Here is a 21,195-nt window from a genome sequence, read left to right on the forward strand (position 1 = left end):
AGCTCTCTCAGACCCCCAAGCAGCCAGGCACGGAGTCGTAATCACACAACGAATACATAAACACCATTTGGGGTAATCATACTTGCTGCGATGCGGCTGTTCCTATCAGCAGGAAGCCGGCCGGGTGCGTCCTAATGGCTCATCTGGTCGAGTGGCGTCAGTAGGTCTTCAAGACACACGGGGGACGTCACCGGTTGGCCGGAGCTCGTCGTTTTGGTTCCCAGTTTTAGAGGCATCTGTCCTCCATGTCTTTTGGTTTGGTGGGTCATTACATAATGTTTAATTATCTTGAATGGTCAAGTCAAATCAAGGAGCCAAAAGCATTTAGGCTTTCCATAGACATAATTGACCATGTTCAGGCACGTGGTGATGCTGTTTAAAGAGCTTTACCCAAGCCCTCAAATTGTTTATACATTAGAAATTTCCACATATTAACAGACAAATGTGTAATGTACCTTATACTTACATCGCTACTTCTATAACATTATGTGAAACAAGATGGTCGAAGAGATAGCCTACATACCCTATGAAAACAAAAGATAACAACAATTCTTTCAGAGTGCACTATTTAAACTTTATACAAGAGTGCGTAAACTAGAATGCAATTAAAAAAAAAGAATACAATGACCATATCATCCATGTCCCTTGGAGTAAGAGAGACCGGCACAAGGGGGGAAGAGAAAAGAGAAAAGGAAATAGCCATATAACCGTCTGACCTTGGCAGGTTTGTGTAATTATTTTAAGGAGAAGGTGGAGGGGCAGTCTGTCCTGCATTCTTCACAGGACGTGCTGCTCGTTAGAGCGATCGTTAAATGCAGCTTATCCTGGTGACTGACAAGGGAGAAATCAGAGGCAATTAGGCTCAGGACAGGAGTTTTTCACAACACCGCAAGGACACTTTTAAATGACTGTTTGGCTGCTTCCTTGATATGGACTTCCCTGCCATGAAGGCTTATATTGAATTAGACCTGATATAAATCTCAAAAATGTTGAAAATGTAAATTAGCTATTTTTTTACATTTTTTTCCTGAAGGTTCCATTTAGGTGTTTTTGATACACATCAAACCTTTCATGGAAAATGTATGAGGTTGGCGTGAATGTGCAAAGTCAAATTATTCTGGAGAGCCAGAGAAATTATATTGTAGTAACAGCTTGCTAGCAGGAGTTAGATCTACTTTAAATCCACTTAAAGTTAAGTTGTCCAGTTGTATTTGACATGGAGAGGTTGCTCTCCTTCACCAACCTTAGAGTGTATGCAAATGTAAGGTGTTGAAGCTTAATAATACCACACCCTACACTGAGAAGAGAGCTTTTGAGCAAACAGATGTCTCAGAATCATATTAAAAGTCCATATTCAAATTAAGCTGTGAACTCTTTATAAATCATGACTACACATTGTAGTTTTTTCCACCACTTAGTGTGTGTGTGTGTATGTATGTGTGTTTGTGTGTGTGTGTGTGTGAGTGTGTGTTTGTGTGTTTGTGTGCTTGTGTGCTTGTTTAAGTGTGTAAAATGTCTGTGTGGTTTCTGTAGCTCTAGTTGGCCTATGTGTCCAAATAACTGTACAATAATTATAATTTACATTAAGATACATACAGTAATCATAAAGTCATATTTCTTCAATGGATGTTTCATTCTGATGTTCTTCAATCTCATTAAATTTCTCAACTGCTACACAGTGCAACACAGTAGATTATATGTGTAATGTATAACATTATGTCAAGAAAGTCTCCTATCGTCAGATTCAATAAAAGTATGTTGGCAGTCTAAGAAAACAAAAGTTCATTATTAAACTCACAGGTCATAAGAATAAAAAAAGCAAAATATGAGGATCTTTGTACAGCAAATGAAATAATAACATGTTTGAGCTGGTGCGTGAACTACTGAGTATATACTGCCACTCAATATGATAACATACATATTTGTCTATGAATGACTTTTACTGAATGAAGCGCATGCAGAGTGAGTTAAAAAAAGAATTATTACCTGACACAAAGAAGACCAGTTGAAACATTAACAACCAAAAATAAAGGTGTTGTCCTCAGAATACTGAGCAGAAATGATCAGCAACCACTCCAATTTCTTTGATTTAAAATAACAACTGTGATCTGAACTCATTTAAACTGAAAATGTTTGCCAGTATTTAGTCTTTCAGCTCAATAAAAACTTCATACTGGATCCAGGCTGAAGGGTCCCTCCACCCCTCTCCCCATGCACTGGGCTCGGAGCTGGAGTGGCTTAGACATACTCGGAATGCTTCCTAGGTGAGCTGTGGATAGTCCTGACCTCTTGTCTGCGGTGGTGCTGCGTGAATCTCGCCTGGCCTCGGTTCGATCCTGGGCAGGATGTGATGAACAGCACCCCTGCGATCACATGCAGGAATCCAGCCACCCATCCGATGAAGATGGCGTCGCCAAATTCCCAGCGCGGGATCACCTCAGGCACCCGCTCATCAAAGAACTTCACCACGGTCGTGTGCGCTGCCACTGACACGGGCACTAGCCCCACCACGCCGGACACCACGCACAATGTCCCGGCGATGATCTTCAGCGCTCGCTTGGCACAGTGGCCTTCCTCGCCCTGGCAGCTCTTTATTTGGCTCAGGCCGGGCACGGCCACCAGCAGCCCCAGCAGGCTGGTGCTCAGAGACAGGCACATGAGGATGCGCGCCATCTGGATCTCGGGCTGCAGGCCCAGGATGGTGTCATATGGCCGGCACTCCAGACCGCCCATCTCCTGGACCACGCACGTCTCCCACAGGCCCTGCTCGAAGCTCTCCGTGGGCAGCAGCTCGGTGGAGAGCGTCAGCCACTGGGGCAGGAGCATGGTGGCCAGGGAGCAGAACCAGGCCGCGGAGCCCACCAGCATGCCCAGCAGCTCCAGGGCGCAGATGCACGGGTTGCCCATGGTCTCCGTGTGGTGGTAGTGGTGGCCCCTTCAGTGGACGACTCTCGACGCTGTTTTCCTCCTCACCCAGGTAGGACCTTGAGAGACCTCTCCTCTGGGCTTTTGAAGAAGGGAAAAACACTGAGAGGGGATGAAAGAAAAGAAGAGAGGACAAAAAAAAGAAAGAGAGGGAGAGAGAGAGAGAGAGAGAAAGTACCGATTTGAAAAATAGGGCTTCAGTGCTCGCCTCAGCTCCCCTCACTGTCTGTCAGGCGTCTCCAAGAGAGCAGATCTTCATCTTGAGTGGCGAGAAGAAGGAGGAGAAGGAGGAGGAGGAGGAGGAGGAGGAGGAGGTGGTGACGATTGAAGAGGAATAGGAGGAGGAAGAGGTGGAGGAGAGGGAGGAGGTAAGCAACATTTTGACATTATACACTCTGCCCTCTGTTGCGGGGGGTGGGGTGTGGGATGAGGGCTTTGCTTGGCCAACCAGTGCTTTGCTTACTCACACCCCCCTCCTTGCTGAACCTCTCCGAACACTCCGTCGGCCACACGGGACGTCATTAAAGTGTAGACAGGATGTTATTAAAATGCAGATTGTTGTCATTACAAGAGTCAGGGATTGTGCATAGTTTCCCTCCCCCTTGTTTGCATGTTTGTCATTTCTGTTCACTGTCTCTTGTTAAAGGGGGTGGGGAGGAGGAGGGGGAGGGGGGCTGAGATTATTTTGCTTGTTGCACTTCATTCTAAAAAAATAAAGCTAAGAGTGGAGTTGAGAGAGAGAGTGAGAGTGAGAGAAAGGAGAGAGAGAGAGTGAGAGAGAGAGAGAGCTTTTCCAGTGACTGCGTGTTAAATAGGCCTCCTAAGGAGAGCATGCCAAATTTGCAATGTGCATCACACCAAGGAGTCTTTGATGCTTGCTTACCACAGTGAAGCACATGCTTTATTTGATTCAGTGGTTAATTTCAAACAGGACTCTTAGGAAATATGATGCTCTGTAACTTCAGATTGGCAAACACATAAACAAGCAGTCATTGTTACAATTTTGTGATTATTTTTGTAAGATTTGTGTTACAGCAATCTTGCCACTGTCCTTGCCTTTAACAATTACCATTTGCTATAAATTTTGCCTCCAGAAGCAATAATCCAACACAATACTACTGAAACAAAGCATAGTAATTGAGACTACCATAATGAAAACACCACACTGCAGCTCATAAGATTTGCTTTGATAATGGGAGGGAATGTTTGTCCTACCTTTCATGTGAAGTGGCAACACTCTGCTGCTGGGAATGGGGGTTATTTGGAAGCATGTGATTGAGGAGCTTGTGGAAACAAAAGTATGTATTGTGCATGTGAGATGCAATGTCTGACAGTAGGAGGCTGCGGATTAAATTATTGGTATGAAAAAATGTCCTCTAACATGCAAACTCTCTCTCTCTCTCTCTCTCACACACACACACACACACATACACATTATTCCCTCTAACTCATTATTATCAACATCATCATCACATTTGTTCTTATAAAATGCTGTCAGATACCTTGAACATTTATTCATACTTTTATACACACACACATTCACCATAACTATTAATGTACACTGCGTCACTAAAATGTGTTTATTAATCATTATGCAACAGTCATATTGTCTGGAAACCTATAAAAGTCATCTAGTCAGGTAAGTACTAAGTATTTTTTTATGGAGCCAAATTCTCAGACAACTATGGCAGTAAATAACACTAAGCATTTCTTTGCGTGTCAACAAATCTCTTACATGTATGGCCACCCATCATAGGACTAACAAGAGATTAAATAGGAACAATGCAACCTGGTGTTACTGTGCAAAATGTGTGGGTCAGAAACATCGATCTTTCCTTAAATGAATCTGCCTGGTATTTTGCTGTTTCAAAGGAAAATCTAAACAACTATGTGTAGTCATGTTGGAACAGTTAAATTAGCTTGCTTTGAGGCTTGCCTTTTCTCCCACAGAATCGGCTGTAATGAATGGTTTAACTGCAAGAGATTTACAGCAGCTCACTGATATTATAAGCTTACAGTGTGTGCTGGCACAATCACTCTAATGTGATGCTTTTGCATTCATTCTTAGACTAACTTAACTTCACACTATGATAGAGCCAACTTTAAAATACAGACATGAGAGATAGAGAGAGAGAGAGAGACATAGAGAGTGAGAGAGGATGAAACATCATGCATTTATTTGTTGGCTTGTTTGATGTCAGATTAATAGGACATAGTCTTGACACATTCATTTCCATTTCCATGCATTCTGTACCACCTAATTACTTAATTACAGTAATTCATTGTTAAATTGTGGTAATTAATTTCTTTACTACATTCACCAAATGCATTATGATTAACTCTTGACAGTCGTCCATGGTCAGTTTCTCTTTGGAGCCAGGTGGGGGCATTAAAGTGCAATGTCTCCCATGTTGAATGGCTGGAAATCAAGCAAAAACACAGTTTATATATGATATACTGACTGTAGCCTACATGATGTATGAATACATATTCTGTTGCCTAGTCCATAGTTGAGTTTGTCTATAAAGAAACAAATGTTAAAATGTATTTGGATCGACCTAATATAACGTTAATATAAGATTAGACCTAATATAACGCTGTAGCCTACTGTATATAAAATTGGGCAACAACAGAGACACAGGGACAACATGCAGACAGGCCTATACACTGAAAACGTAGGCATATAGTCACCGGGGGGCGCTCCTACGTCACATACATTTCCATCTTCTTACATTAGGCTACTCTCAAACACTCAAACACTAGTCAAACACTATTTTTCCCCATTTGTCAACCACAGTTTATCTTAATCCATTATGATATATAGGCTATTTATATAATCTTACCAACATGACCTACTGCTGTAATTAAGACAACTACACTATTAAAATGACATAAATCATCTATAAAACAAAAGTAGTTCTGGATTATGGAAAAAAAATTGGGCTTCTTTGTGTTTATTTATATTTAGTGAAACATAAACTTCATCTGTAGGTTACAAAGTCAGTAGCCTAGGCTAATTTCACCCTTCACTCCTAAAAATATCTGAATGTAACGATTTGTGTTTAACAAAGTATCATGAAGGTTACGATAAGGCATTTCATACGCATAAAGGATACTTTGTTTGTTACTATTCTACTTGACTATTCAATCGGCTATTCTTAAACTAGTTACCTTTTCTTCTGCCACTAAAATGCCAAAATCATGCGACTCACTCTATTGGACCAGCGGGCTCGTTTTAATCCTACGTTCTGTCTCGTGGGCACCCCTTATGCAAATATCCTTTGCCCGAATATGGACACCACGGAATGAAGTAGCCTATGTTCGAAGAGGCAAACATGGAGGACCGACGCTGAAGAGTCATGAGAACGCCGCAAAACTTTTTGGATAGTGGATGCAGGCTAGCCTGCGTCGTTTACTACTTGTGTATTTTTCAGTTGTTTTGTACTTTCGTCGTTTAAACCACGGAAAGAAAATGTTTGTAATGCAGTAAAAGACTGGTCGTTGTTTTTGGAGAAAACGCAGGGGGTCTGGCGCTGGCGATATCCCCCTCAACCATCCCAACGCTATGCCGTGGGTAAGCAGCAACAAGCGAAGAGAAAGCTCGGAGCTGCCACTGCCCGCGGGCTGGGAGGAAGCACGGGATTACGATGGCAGAGTTTTTTACATTGACCACAACACTCGACAAACTTCTTGGATTGACCCAAGAGACAGGTAAATGTTCGCTGTGATCAATAAATCTCCGCTGCTCCACCAGGGAAACCCCTGTGATTTCGCTGTCGATTTAAGTCGTTAAGCATTAATCAATCGCATCCAGAGTAGTCTACGGCTTGAGGGCGGGGGCTTGTGATGATGAGAAAGTAGCCAAAGAAGTTCAGAACTGATAGCTAGCCCAAAACCACAAATCCTGTGCCTGATAAGACTGGCCATATGTTTTGCGAAATCCTTACATTTTGTGTGAAGTGATAAGGGGTGAGGTAGGCTAAACAAAGAACACTAAAGCACTTTGGACACCCAATTGAGCCTAATTGCATATCTCAAGTTTGTTATTCTCTGGTTGTTGGCGTTTTATATAGTCAATAAACTAAACACAAAGTATTACTTTGGGTAACCTTCATGATATTATGCAATGGATGGGATAAACGAGTGCTGTGGAAATCGTTCACTGTTGTTAGCGAGACATGTCAGTGTGGGATCTTAACTGTAGCTGTGTTGACTGGAGACGGTGGGTGTTTTTCACGGATTGTCAGGACACCTCCGCAAATTCTGCAACGTGTGGTGCTCCCTTTCAACCACCCCTGACATCTTGACTAAGCTTCTGCTGGTCAGTTTTTGTTTTTTTCTGTTGATCATTCCAAAACATATTTCCCCTTTGTCCTCCTTTTCAATACTCCTCTAGAGGAAGACGAAGGATCTTGGAGTAGCCTAGCAAGATAATTCATGCTATTTGGAGACCCTGTATGAAAAGCCCTTTGAATATGCACAATATGGCCGAGTACCCAAAGCCTATTTCAAGCACAGTGTCTCCTTTTCAGTACAAGCAGAGATTTGCTTTCGACTTGACATGGCATGATGACATTATTGGAAGCAACTTACAAAAATAATAGTAATTTGACATGGCCAAAAAAAAAGAAGAAACATCCAATCAAGAGGTTCTTTCTACCTCATTTAAAATCAAAACAATGAAGTTCAGACTATAACCAGACAACCATTCAGTCATGATCAGTAGGCTATTTTATCAGTCTTTCTCTCTTAAGTAGGCCCACTAATCACAGGCAAACAGATCTCATTGTCTAAATCTGTGCCATAATGTTTGTGTTTATCTTAACCACTGACATTTATGCCACACTGTATAAGCTTAACAGGGATTTCCTCTGGGTGTGTGACAGTTGCCTTTTCTAGTCTTTGGTGTTCATTGAGATTACTGACAGTTGCTGAAGGCTGCTGTCATCAATATGTACAATCAGAGTTTTGACATTAATGGGACTGAATTACAGTGAGCATCTGGTTGATGGTGTATAAAAGACAGAATCAACATCACCCACAAATAGTTTTGTTACCTCTCCAGATTTCCTGTGTGGCTGTTCACACACAACCAAATGGAAGTAGTCTTTTCAATGCTCCAGAGAGGAGCTATTAATGTGAAGGGTATAAAAAGTGTATGGGCTGTTTTTTTTTCTCAAAGAAAACAAAATGTTTTATGTAGTAAAAATGTTAATGCAAACAGAGGCCCATATGAAAGGGAGAATTGAACTGCAGCTCCCAGAGTTCCATGTGCAAATATGTGAGGAATGCCAGTTGGGCCAGTGGGAAAGCCGTAAGGATGTGCTGTGTTTTCCTCAGCCTAGAAACGAGCTAAAACCAGGCTTTTTGCAAGGGCCATTTGAACACATCGCTTCTCACCGAGCTCCGGGTCTCTGCTCAATGGGAGGGATTTGCTGCCACTGGCAAGGTCACAGCTCGTTTTTTTTTTTTTTTTGTCGAGCTGTGGTCATTGACTTAAAACAATGAGCAACAATTTCAGCACCTCTGAGTGAGTGTGCTGGGCCTCAGTACGACGACGAGTCAGTGGCAGATTGAATGCCATTGTATTCCGAGGAAGAGCATTATCAACTAGCTCGGTTTTCACTAAGCATGTCTCTTTGGGTTGTCTTAGAGCTTTAGCAGGCAGTGAAGTTAAAAGACCAACAAATGCTTTTGTGTTGTTTTTGTTTTCTTCACAAGAAGCACCTCGTCACACGATCACCTTTTTAGATTGACAGCTCGTGAAAAGATGTGTGAATGCCAGGCATTGCTCTCGTGCCTGCAAGAAAAGAATCCCTGTGAATAATCTATATGATTATATGCACATACTTTTAAATTCTTTCCATGCCTTTGCAATCCTACACATTGCACTTTCATGTGTAAAAACACTTTTCACCGACATTAGTCTTAAATAACAAGTAAGGTTTAGTATCCCAAGTGATATATGTTACCTGTGTAGCCTGGAACCTTAAAAGTGGATTCCCTAGCCCCATCTTAGCAGGTCATGTACACTTCAGAGTGTCCATGGAAGAGCTCATCCTGGAGAGAGTACTGGTGGATATTGTATTGAATGTGCACTGTTGTAATGTCCTATCAAGGTGGAGGATATTTCTGAAACTCATGGTGTGGAAGAGGCAGAACCCCTTTTTGAGCTGCACATCTACTCAAAATTCTAAGGCTCATTAGACAAGTGAGGTAGTTTTTAACAAAAAGTTTGACATGTGAGCCTTTTATCATTTTCACAGCTTTGTTTTGCTATGGTTGTTACTGGCAGAATGCCAGCTTGCTGATCAGCTCAGCTGTATAGATTGTGTACAACCCAGTTTCCTCTGAAGGCGTCACTTGTGACGCATGTCACTTACAAGTCATGAAGACCCATATCTCTTTTTTTACTTGACTACTTTAGACACGGAGGTAGCATACATTCCACACACAGACATGAGATTGGTAAGTAATTTCTTTATGGGGCTACTGTAATCCTTATAATGACAGAGCAGAGTACTATTGCTATTTGACCCCTGGGGACAAATAAAGTGCTTTGAATTGAATTGAATTGAATTGAATTGAATTGGACCACTTAGACTATTTTATGTTCTGACTAGATGATCTTTGCAAAAATATATGGTATTGTGTGTCCAGTGCTTTATCACAGTTTCAGTTGGTTTGTGTCACTTTGACAGCCAGCTCATTCATTGGGTTACCAGAGTGATGTGAGATGGCAATCAATAGCCAGTGTGGGTGATGGCGAGTAGCCAGTGCTCTATGTTGTATCAATTACCACAGGTTTATAGAGTAATATGTATGGACATGTCTAACACCCATTCAGAGAGAAGCCAAGATGATGGATAGAAACCAGGGTTGGACATGAGGGACAGTGTTGTGAAAACTGTGCCGTTCCAGACAGTGGCATTGATTGTGACTGAAAGTGGATCTCCTGTGTGTTTCGCCTGTCACAAGAAAGGAGACTAGGCTTAACTGTAGAATGCAGTCCAGAGAAGCAGTTAAGGTGCTTTGTTTCTGAAGAGTTTTGTCCTCAAACCTTTGACTGATGAACTCCTTCCCTAAGGGTAAGAACCAGGCATGGGGAATGTGTGAAGATAATCTGTGAAAAGGGGTCATGACTTCTTTATGGGCTTCATCACCAGTCAGCTGGCCATCTTTGTATTGCTTTCCTGACACCATAAATCTCCTCAATAGCCCACTGTTTAGTCTCATTTTTACACCAAGTCCAAGTGGATTTCCTTAAGGTGAGGTGAGGTCAGTCTACGACTAGACCAGGAGGCCTGGTAAGACAGGAGGTGAGTGTACGTCAGAAATCTTCTCATGGCATGATGCTTCTGTGCTATGGAAAGTTTGAAGAAAGGGTCATCAATAATAGGTTTAAGTGTGGGATCACAGCTCAGCGATCAGAAGAGTTTCTTGTATCTGTAGGCTGCTACTGTAGGTTTACTGTACTCTTCACTAACAAGTTCCTTTTAGTGCTCATCTCTCAAAAGTAAAGGATCAACAAATACCAGGCAGTTATTATAAAGCAGTAGATTGCCTTGACTGAGCAGGTGTAGTATTGGTTGGCTTCATTGTGATTCTGCACCTAGTCTCCTTTTCCTTTTGTTTTTGTTTGCTAGGAGCTGAGTAGCTGACTGGAATCTAGATAAGAAAAACCTGATCGGCTCAACGACTTTAGCCCGCCCCGGCCCCCCACCCCCACCCCCACCCCCACCCCAACCTCTCCCTACTCCCCTACCCGGAGTCATATGATTACAGGCCTTTGTTACTTGCGGCTGATAGGACTCTTGACAAAAATCTCATGTTACCCGCCAAGGCCTGGATACACAGGCATGGAGGCAGTGGCTATTAAGGCAGACACTGTCAGCACGAGCTGTCTCTGAGATGTTTTATCTTCAGCTGGTTTAAAGGACAGGACTGTGGCATCTCGTGGCTATTTACAAGTGTCTGGGGATTTAAAATTGCGTCGACCATAGTTTGGCTTGGCTAAATGACCCTTTATGTCAGAAGTCAACCATGAAGTCCTGTTTCCCTTGGTCATTTGACATGTCTTTCCCTCACCCTCCCCGCCCCCCCCCCCCCCCCCCCCCCCATTTGCAGATTCTTCTCACTAGAAAAACTGTCTTAAAGGCGAGAGTGAGAGTAAGTGTTTATTTATTAGTCCTGGTGTTGCTACACTCGTTTTAGGCATCATGGGACAGGTCTGCTGAGCTCTTGCCTTTGGCGCATGCTTTTAGTGAACCACTGTGTGTGTGTGTGTTAGGACCCTTGTTGTTTGTTGGCCGCCACAGTTTGCCAGAGAATTGTCCAGCAGCATTGTTTGTCAGTGTTGTCCCCTGGAACTGGGCGGTCAGATGTGCTCTGTGGCCGCTGGTGTGAAAGCGTGGTGGTGGTGGTGGTGGTGGTGGTGGTGTGGAGGCCTGATGTGCAGCAGAGGGATGGTTTTATTACGTGGCACTGGCTATGTGACTGCTTGTAGTGAAAAGTGGGATCTGCATGTGAATTCACTGCACAGTCACCTGGAAACCACTGGAGCCATCCTGTGAAAGAGGACTTCGTTCCAACACATAGTGGAACTCTCCCTTACTCTAGCTTTCTTTCTCACTGACTCTGAACAAAGTCATTAATACACATATTTAAATATGCACTTAAATACACACATACTGTACAGTACTTATATGCACCTGGTAGTAAATATACATTTGTTCATTGATCTTACTCTGTAGATCCCATACGTATGTATGTGCTAATATCTGGGGAATGCCCGGCATTCCTAACAACGTTTTCGTAATAAAATCTTTCTCTGGGACCTCGGTCTATATCAACGTCCATAGAAATGAAGTACATCTACATCCATAGAGCTATATATTCTGAACAAGAGTTCCTCTACTGTTGATGCCCTCCTATCTAAGGTACCTCTCAGGCCAGGCTAAGCCCACCACCACCACCAATCCCCTGCAGATAACGTGTTTTGTGGGATGAGGGAGGGTTTTTGTCTCTGAGGAATGAGTACAATGTCAGGCATGCCTACACTAACACCCGGTGCTGGCGTGGGGGGGGGGGGGGGTAGTTGGGGCGAGCGGGTGCTTCTGTCCACCAGTGGCCCCAGACAAAGCTGCCCAACAGAGGCAGTTCCCACGTGTGTGTGTGTGTCTCCCCCCTGTCCCCCTCCTGCCGCTGTGCTCAGCTCTGCTCCAGTCCGCTCAGCTGCCCGCTGCTCCACTGACACTGCCCTGCTCTGCCTCGGCCGCCGGCCCCGGTCCCGACCAGCCTCCTTTATTAGCTCTGTTATGTAAGGGCCGCTGCCGGCCTGGCGCTCCGCAAAGGGAGGCCTTTATACGTGGCCACAAAGCACACCAAATTCAATTATTCTGGAAAGAGGGGAGCCGGACTGCCACCGCCGAAAGGTTATTCACAGACACTGAAACCCTCAACCCCCTCCTGCCACCATTTCTGCTTCTCTAGGTGTTTTTATTATTGAGGTGCTGTTTTTTTTCTCCTCTTGTTTCCAGCAGGATGGTGGAGCTGGCAAATATGCTATTGTTACATCCACTGTTATGCTGTGTGTATGTGTGTGCGCGCGTGCGTGCGTGTGTGCGCGTGTGTGTGTGTGTGTGTGTGTGTGTACATGTGTGTGTGTGTGTGTGTGTGTGTGTAGTATTAGTTGGTGTAGCATGATATTATGTTCCCTTAAAAGACAAATTACTTATTGTTTTATGTTTTATGGTTTATTGTTCCTGTTTTGTTTCATTTATGCTATTTCTGTCTGTTTTTCTTTTGAGAACTAATCAAGCCTCCTGTCACACACCAGGACTTGAATATACAACATGATTAAAAGCCCTTTTGATTTCTATGTGTATGGCATTGAAAGTCCTCAATTCTGTTCTCCAGAAGAAGACCTAATGGCCGGTCCGACCCTTATTTCGGCCCAGTCTTCCCAAGGCCTTATTGTCCAGAATGTTCTCCCCTCCCTCATCCCCTCCCTCCCGGCATTCACTGCTGGATCCTGACACAGGAAGCCAGACAATTCCGAAACTCCTAAAAATGCCAAACTGCCGCTGTGTCAACAAACACAGGATTGCTTGTTGGCAGTGCGTTGTGAATCTTCAGGTGAGGGGTGTTTTTTTTTTTTTTTTTTTCCCCCTTCTTCTGCCTTTTCAGATTATGGGAGCATTTCCCAAGTTCAAAATGAATTGCTTGTAATTCAGTTTTTATTAGCTTTATTTCCCATGTACAACACCGAAACCCTACCTCAGTTGACCTCCTGCTTGTTGAAATAGTTTTTTTTGGTTTCTGAGATGTTGCCGTCCAAATGGCACGACTCCCGTATTCATAGACCTGTCAGAATTCACAATTCCTCTGTTGACTTGTTGATTCATACTTGTGGCTATAGCCACACTAATTTTTCATTGTTGGAAAACAGTTTGGCTTCCACAAACTCGCTGGCTCTGATTGACGTCCAGGCGTGTTATGTTTGGCTGTTAAGTGCATCAGTCATCAGGTCCCTTGAGCTGCTTTGCTGACTTGACAAAGAAGACTAACTGGGGGGGGGGGGGGGGGCAAACAGGCCATACACCTCTCCGTTAGCACGACTGACATTGTGATCCAGGAAGTCAAATCCACCCAGGTTTCTTTGTCTGGGACAGGAGATCACGCTGTGTGAGGCTGGCATGTGTTAATCAACTCCATTGGTCTGGCCCATGCTCCGGTGTGTATGCTCATGGGTAATGCCGACCATGCCAGGAATGCTAGCCGAGCAGGATGCTCCAGCCGTGCTGCGCCAACCCTTGTGTGGCTCTACAGTCCGTTTGTCAAGAGCCCTCACACCTCGGGGTCTAAGGAACGAGGTGAGGCTGGAGCTGAAGCATGAAGAGGATTAGTAAACTGCCCGCCACACTCCCTGCTTTTCATGGGTATATACTGTACCTACCAAGTTGTTGCGTGTGAATGTGTTGGCATACATGCATGTATGGTATCTGTGTGTGTGTGTGTGATTGCATGCATGTTTGTTGTGCTCATACTATACACGCATCACCCAAAGACTATTTAGCAATTATTAAACAGAGCAAGAAAGAATATTGTTGTCTCAAGTCAATCACACGATCCTCTGCCACTATGCCACCAGTCTCCCATGTCGTCCCTGAATTGCCTTCAGACTGATTTCTGGGGTGGGGTGGGGTGGGCCTTGGGCATTAGTGTGTGTGAAGATGAGAGAGGCGCAGCCGGAGCCTGGGGCCTGCTGGTTCCCATGCGATGGTGATGGGGGGGGGGGGGTCTAAATGCGTCTGGAGACAGAGATGCCGTGCTCCGTCCGGGGTGGTGCGCTACTTATAGTCGGCCTATTTCCATAAGATGGGGGAAGATAATAGAAGGAGGGGAAGGGCCCGTCGTCTCTGTCTGCCTGACATGCTCAGCTGCCGGAGCTGCTGCTTCCCAGCCCTGTCTGAGGGGGCTCGCATAAATGGCATTCCTCCCAAACTTGTTTTCGCATCTCTTTTAAACCCAGAATGGAATTTTTAGACGAAAGGCTGAACTTAAACGTGTGTGAGTGTGAGTGAGAGAGAGAGAGAGAGAGAGTGTCTATGTGCCTACTGGGCAGAGGTAACAGTATTGGTCAGACCAGGCCCTGGCTTGGCATGACGTTATTTGCAGCGCGCATGGAGGCTGAGTTAAAAACAGTGGCTGTTCCAGCATTTTCCCGTATTGGCTCATGCCCATGTAAGACCTGGCCTATCTTGGTGTGTCACACACGTTTGTTGTTTTTAGTGTTATGCGTGTGATGCTCTCAATTCCCAGAGGTCAGGCCCAAGACTTTTTCCGGCCTGGGGGCCTCAGTTGTTAAACGTTTTGGGCATGACCGCTATGTTAATGCCTCACATTAATAGCGAATAGCTGTGCTTTTTGTCACTGCAGCTTCGGTATTGAACACACTGCAGACAGATGAGAGGATGTGCCTACGGGCTAAATCAGCCTTGTGATTGAATGCGTGGAATCCAGACCTCTGGGAATGCGTCCAGTGTGTGGATGGAGCTTTGTGTGTGTGTGTGTGTGAGAGAGGGTATGTGTGTGTGTGTGTGTGTTAGGGCTGCACACTTTATTGATTTATAGTCAAAATCCCAATTTGAACCAATGCAACTAGCTAATGGCAAAGGCTGGAATTAATCGCGCATCTCGCAACTTTGTCCCAATGTCAACATGTATGATTTTTATATTTATAAAAATATTTCATCACATGTATGATTTTTATATTTATGCCATTCTCCTTGTGTGACAGAATGTGTGTAGCTGTTGTGTGAAGCTCACCGAACACGAGTGTTGTGCTTCTCATGCACTAGACATGCTCACCGATCCGGCCCAACTTAAAGTGAAATCAAACTGCTATTGCAATTAGATATCTTCCCCATTTTGTGTGTGTGTGTGTGTGTTCCTCCGTTGATTCAGAAGCTATTGAGAAAGGGCTTACCTCCTCTGAGACAACAGCATTACATCAGTACCACACGAGTCCCCATTTAAAGAGCATCCCACAGCAGCAAGGCCACAAGTTGCCACGGCAACAGATTGTCCAAACGAAGGCTGTGGGTTAATTAAGGCCAGTAAAGGCAAGCCTATAATATTATACAGAGCTGATCAAACCGCATGAAGGGGCCTGTGGCTTGGGAGATGGCGTGCCAATTTATTAACGTCTCCCTAGTAAAACCGCACCGCTGCCAATTGCCAGGCTTTGTGTGTGCTACTGGTTTCGCCGTCCCGACTACGGGCAGAGGAGGGCAGAGTGAGCGGTGCAACACGAGCAAGCAAGCGAGTCCAAAAGCATTAAAACACACAGCCTCTGGGGCGACTATAATTAAGTTTAACTAGGGGAATATTATTTTTAGGGAAAGCATTCTCGACGAGGAATGCAGAGGGCTGTTGTTTTGGAGCATCTTAATTTGCAGGCGGAATGTCACTCCCGCCTTTGTTGTCAGCCGGAGGCCCAAACCGAGACTAGAGCAGCACGAGGCCCGCACAGCAAAGCCCAGTGTAACGGAGGGGCCAGTCCAGGCCAGTCCAGAGACCCCGGCGGTGCCACGGGCGGACGAGAGCCCACCCCTTGCTCCAGTGTCACATGCCACGCTCATGCAGCCCCCCACCCCACACACACACACACACACACACACACACACACACACACACACACACACACACACACACACCACAGGGCACCCAGGGTCACCCACCCAGGATAGAAATGCCCAGGGGTGTTGTTGGGAGGGGGTCCTCTAAATGAGGAGTTTCAGACGTTGTGCTTTTCTTATTTTGTGTGCAATGCAGCTCCCCAGCCTCACCCGCTTTGTGGAATTTTCCATATGTGCTCCGACCAAAAGGAAGAATGAACAGCATGTCCTCCCTCCACTGAAATGTTTTGAGGACAATCAACACTTTTCAAAATTGGAAGAAGTGGACCTCTTGACAATGACAGCTGATGGATTTTCAAGTGGCTAGACACTTGCCGTATAAACAGTGTTGTTTACAGTCTCGGCCAACAGGATTCAGGATTCTTCGTTTCTCCGAAGAAGTCGGTAGCAAAGTATTTCTTTTTTTCCCGCCTCAGCAGAACATATGTTTGTGTAGTCCCACAATCCTTGCCAGAGAGCTACTTCAATGCACTCAATGTTAATTCAGCATTTGTTTAAACTTAGCATTTGAGAGAATCTTTGAGAAATTCCCAAGTCTTACAATAACCTTGGGCCTGTAACCTTTTTCCTTCTGCTGATGGCGACATTTGGGAGTTAAGCACGCTAAACACTGTGAGATTTCTCCTTCTGGCTACACTGGTTTCCTTTCTGGCAGAGAGGCGTGGTATGAGAATATTAACTCTCTCGGCACAGCCAAAGGTCTCGGAGGAAAAAGAAGCACATGGTAGAAACTCCTAAAGAGCAGCCTCTTTGAGGCGCGTCATAGAGAGACTTACTGCACAAATGATGAAACTGCAAGCTTGCACCAAATCTGGTTTCTGTACATCTCAGATTTCTTTAAAGGCAAAGCTAATCTTCTGCTGCAAGCAATCTAATTTGCTTTTGGCACATTTGAACAAGAACCCAATTGGCAGTTCATGCAACTTGCTGTACTTCTCTTATCGGGTAATGGTTTGAAGTTTTGAGGTGGCTGTTAAGTCACTCAAATTACATTATTGTATGGTTTGTTTATGTTTCCAATTTGTTTGTTTTTTTCCTATTTATTGTGTTCAGATAGTGTGGCAAGGACTGATGAAGGACAGCCATGATTGATCATGTAGTGGCGGGATCTAAAATCCCCAGTGAAGAAGCTGTAGATGTGAGTTTTTGAGAACCGACTGGACTGCCTCTCTTCTTCGTACGTTGTATTAGCAAAGGGAAACGCTAAGAGCACTGTGTGCCCATAACTGGCTTCCTGTGCACATCCTGAACAATCCATTACACCCTTATTTTTATAGTTCGCCAGCTTCAAGCACTTTGGTGATGTAAGCGATTTGGTTATGATTGCCAAAGGTCAATCTGCTTATGCTTCTTATCCTACAAACAAACTTCTGCTGGAATGTATGGTGACCAATTGTTGTAATTGTCAATTAGTTGATAAATAACCGTTGAGCTATACGTTAGAAATATTGCTTACATGTAACAATATTTTAAAGACTCTTTAGAAAGAATTCCCAATGAGAGTAGTCCATGCCAGAATGCTGTGTTATTGTGGGGTGTGTATGCAAGCATCCTGACCCTCAAGCCTTGAGAACCCTGTTTTTCTTCTCAGCACTCGGTCAGAATGTGGAGAACGGAGCAATTGAACGATTACGTCTCACGTCAGACCAGGGCCCCCTCCTCCTCTTTCTCCTTGTGTGTGTGTGTGTGTGTGTGTGTGTCATTTACCAACTCTCCTGTGACACCACTTGGCTGGGACGGACCCACTGTCACAAGACTGCGCAACAAATCAAACATTCAGGGCCTCTTCCCTCCTCTCTGCTCACATCTGAGAGGGGGAGAGAGAGAGTGCAGAGGTTTTTATTCTTCTTGTCCTCTGTCCCCAGGGGTACTGAAGGGCAGCTCAATGATGCTCTGTTCCTTTCACTCTGATGTCACCAGTCTTCCCAAAGTCTCGCTTGTTTCATACACTGCCATTTTTTTTTTTTTTTTTTCTTACTCGACACACAGTGGGCGTGATGCAACTCGAACTGTCTCTTTGAGGAGGAAAACATTCCCCGCAAGATCAACATGCCTGCCCTTAAAATTCTTAAATTCTACTTCCAGCTATCGTATAATGAAATTACACACCCCTCTGAGGCTACAGAAGAGGTTTAACATAATATATCCTATTACTACTCAATGTTTAATGGCAAAAGATCCTTATACTTTTAACTCCCTGAGATGGTTAGTAAATGTGCTCATGCAAGTCAAATATCTCTCCGAAAGCACAAATTTGGCCAACAGGTTTTTTTTTTAATCTGAAATATATGATTGTTCTTCCACCTTAATGTGTCTAGATGCACACACATCCTCATGTTTTATGTTTGACCGTACATTGCTGCCCAAATGCACCTGAAGGAAGTACAATCACAGAGCTCCTCTTAATTTCTGATAGTTGGGTGCACTAGTCTATAATGGCGTTCAAATGCTTCACCATCTGATGGAAATGCACGATGCTCTGAATGCCCCTCATCTGCGTTCTGCAAGCGTTTCTCCCCACGCAGAGGTCACGGATCCGGGCAGGTTCCTGCACGGCGTCTGCATAGTGAGCATACCGCGGCAGAACAGGCCACCATTGCCGTCTCCTGCGCCGGGAGCAAGAGAGTGATGGCCGTCCGTAAGCCGGCAGGTACCGCGTCTGTCAGTGCAGCTCACAGAGCCATAAGGGCAGATTAGCCCATAGCTCACTCACTGGCGTGTTTTGAAACCTAATATAATCATTTGCCTTGACCGACAGAACCTTCTTTTTAAGGTTGAGTGATCCTCCAGAGCTGCAAGCTTGGCGACTGTCAGCCCAAACTTGCCTCATAAGTGTAATACCGGCTTAATGACCGCAGCCTGACTGAAACGTCTGCTTGAGGATCAAAGGCTTGTCAGTCACTCATTGAGAGCCCTCTTATGGAAGGTCTTCCACAGAGCATGTGCGCTGTGCTCATTCCTGTATTTGTTTTTGTGTGTGTGTGTGTGTGTGTGTGTGTGTGTGTGTGTGTGTGTGTTTTAAAAAATACACAAACACAAGCTGTAATGCTGATGTAATATCTTATGCTTGGCTGTACCTTGTATTTACCCTCTGTGTTTTTTTGGAAGGGGGGTGTTGGGCCATATGCATGCTAAGGTTCACTGGTGGTGTGTTTTTTTTTTTTTTTTTTTTTCCCGTTTTTTTTTTTGCTGATGTCACTGTCAAGGCATGCCTGCTCTGTTTCTGAGAAATGCCTGACACTCCTTGCAGGGCATGAACGAGGACTCCGTTCCTCTGGATTGTTAAATCGGTCGCTGGCTTGGGAGCAAGCGTGCAGGCGTGCAAGGTAGGCGTCTCCTGGCACTCTCGCGCTGCCACTCGGGGGGGCCACCAGCGCCTCAAGCACCTTCACCACCACCACCACCTCCTCCTCCTCCTTCTCCCCCGCCTCCTCCTCCCTCTCCTCCTACGCCGCCGCCACTTCTGCCGCCACCACTGCTCAGGTTACTGCATACCAGCGCCGCGACCAGATCGACTGGCTGCCTCTGTAATTTAATAGACAAACAAGGACATGCGCTTCCTCCCTGAGCCCAAGCCTGAGTGTTTGGAGTGTCACAGCGAGCGTGTGGATGGGGTTTGGGAAGGGAGGTGAATGATGTTAACATGATGAACAAGTGACTCAAACCATCTTTCAAACAGCTGTTGCAAGTCATCGTGTTGACATGCAAGTGTGAAAAGTGTGTGTGTGTCTGTCTGTCTGTCTGTCTGTCCATGAGGGGGATAATGACAAGACATTTCTGAAGAATGACACTCTCTTTCTTGAAAACATTAAACATCTTGGATCAAAATTGTGGTCCATCGGATAAATAGCTCTGGACATTTTTTTGATGTCCTCCTACAGTAGCTGAGTGACATTCAAATGAGTTGATGGTAATATTCAATATCACTACAAATTTTTATATGACTGTCAACTCATTCGAATGTCACTCAGCAACCGTAGAAAGAAGAACCAGAAAAGTGTGTGGTGGTCTCTTAATTTTTTCCAGAGCTGTAGCTGCTTTGACCTCTCAGTGGTCTTATAGGTGAACCTTTCAGAATTACTCCCTTGAAATATCGATGTACGTGTCCTCCTTTCTCAAGTGTACATCAGTGTCATTTGTTGTGGCGCTTCAAGCAGTCACTGCAGTGGATGGTCCTTAACCGGAGCCAAAATTTGATAAGCTCACTATGAGATGTTTGAGGACGTGCAGAATCAACACCATGCCTTGCGACTGTTTTACACCAGTTCTCTGGCTAGTTTGTGGCCGAGGCGGTTTGCTCGCGCACACAGGCCCTGGTGGTTTCATCCTCATCCCCTGAGTGCAAAGCAGTCAATCAGTCTCCACTTAAAGAGCCATGAAGACCGTGTGTGTGTGGTGGGGGGGGTGATTTACGGGGCGCGGGAGAGAATGGGGTTTGTTCTGTGTGCTATGGAGGGACAGGCCAAACCAAAGTAAATATGAATAGTCCTCGCTGGGTGTGCATAAACCACTGCACAGTTTAATTTGATGTGAGAGATGGAACATCTCCCATAAGATTTACTGGACTTGTTCATGTTGTTGGGTCTCCTGCAGAACTCCTTGGAACTATGCCTTAATGTCATTTTGTTGAAAACAATGCATGAATTTAGTAAATGTCTCCATTTCAAAACTGATATCTTATTCAAAGATACAGTATGTTCTACATATAAATTATGTGGGTTTGTTGTCAATGTTAATTTGTAATTGCATTCGATACAAGGAAGTACCTCTTGAAATGTGTCACAGATGTTGACATGAGCAATGATGGAAATGTCAACATTACTTGGAAAAACAATCTAGACATGGAGTGCGGTATAATTTCTCAGAATTCTTATGACTTGTGTTGAGATGTCACCTGGAGGCATCACCACTTCCACTTTCGTCTGAAGGTTCTAAATCTCACATTGATACTCATTGTGTCTTTCCCCCCCCTAGTGCTTCAACTGAACTGATACAAAGTTTCAAATGCTTCTAAAGGTATTGTTGCTTTGCCAGTGGACTATGAGAAAGCAAAGTTGGAACAAAAGAA

The 21,195-nt window shown here is 44.5% G+C and overlaps 2 protein-coding genes across 8 annotated transcripts in view; one reads left to right on the forward strand and one right to left on the reverse strand.

Annotated features, from left to right (window-relative positions):
* Positions 1–370: 370 nt before the first annotated feature.
* Positions 371–3,219, reverse strand: cldn33b (claudin 33b). The gene has a single exon (XM_042056502.1). The coding sequence runs from the start codon at positions 2,905–2,907 to the stop codon at positions 2,239–2,241; it is 669 nt and encodes a 222-aa protein (XP_041912436.1). The 5' UTR covers positions 2,908–3,219; the 3' UTR covers positions 371–2,238.
* Positions 3,220–6,149: 2,930 nt separating this feature from the next.
* Positions 6,150–21,195, forward strand: part of wwc3 (WWC family member 3) — a 57,050-nt gene continuing 42,004 nt past the window's right edge. For 5 of the 7 annotated variants that reach the window (XM_042056495.1, XM_042056496.1, XM_042056498.1 and 2 more), the window contains exon 1: positions 6,151–6,636. In XM_042056495.1, coding sequence (XP_041912429.1) covers positions 6,491–6,636 — 146 coding nt within the window. In that variant the 5' untranslated portion in view covers positions 6,151–6,490. Of the gene's footprint in view, positions 6,637–9,352; positions 9,394–21,195 lie in introns of all 7 variants that reach the window. The other 2 variants (XM_042056500.1, XM_042056497.1) reach the window with 2 other exon arrangements.

The sequence above is a fragment of the Alosa sapidissima genome, chromosome 12 (assembly GCF_018492685.1).
Source record: "Alosa sapidissima isolate fAloSap1 chromosome 12, fAloSap1.pri, whole genome shotgun sequence".
NCBI classification, from domain to species: Eukaryota; Metazoa; Chordata; class Actinopteri; order Clupeiformes; family Clupeidae; genus Alosa; species Alosa sapidissima.

Coding starts and splice junctions, on each gene's coding strand:
- cldn33b (XM_042056502.1), bottom strand. CDS start 2,907: ATGGGCAACCCGTGCATCTGCGCCCTGGAGCTGCTGGGCATGCTGGTG.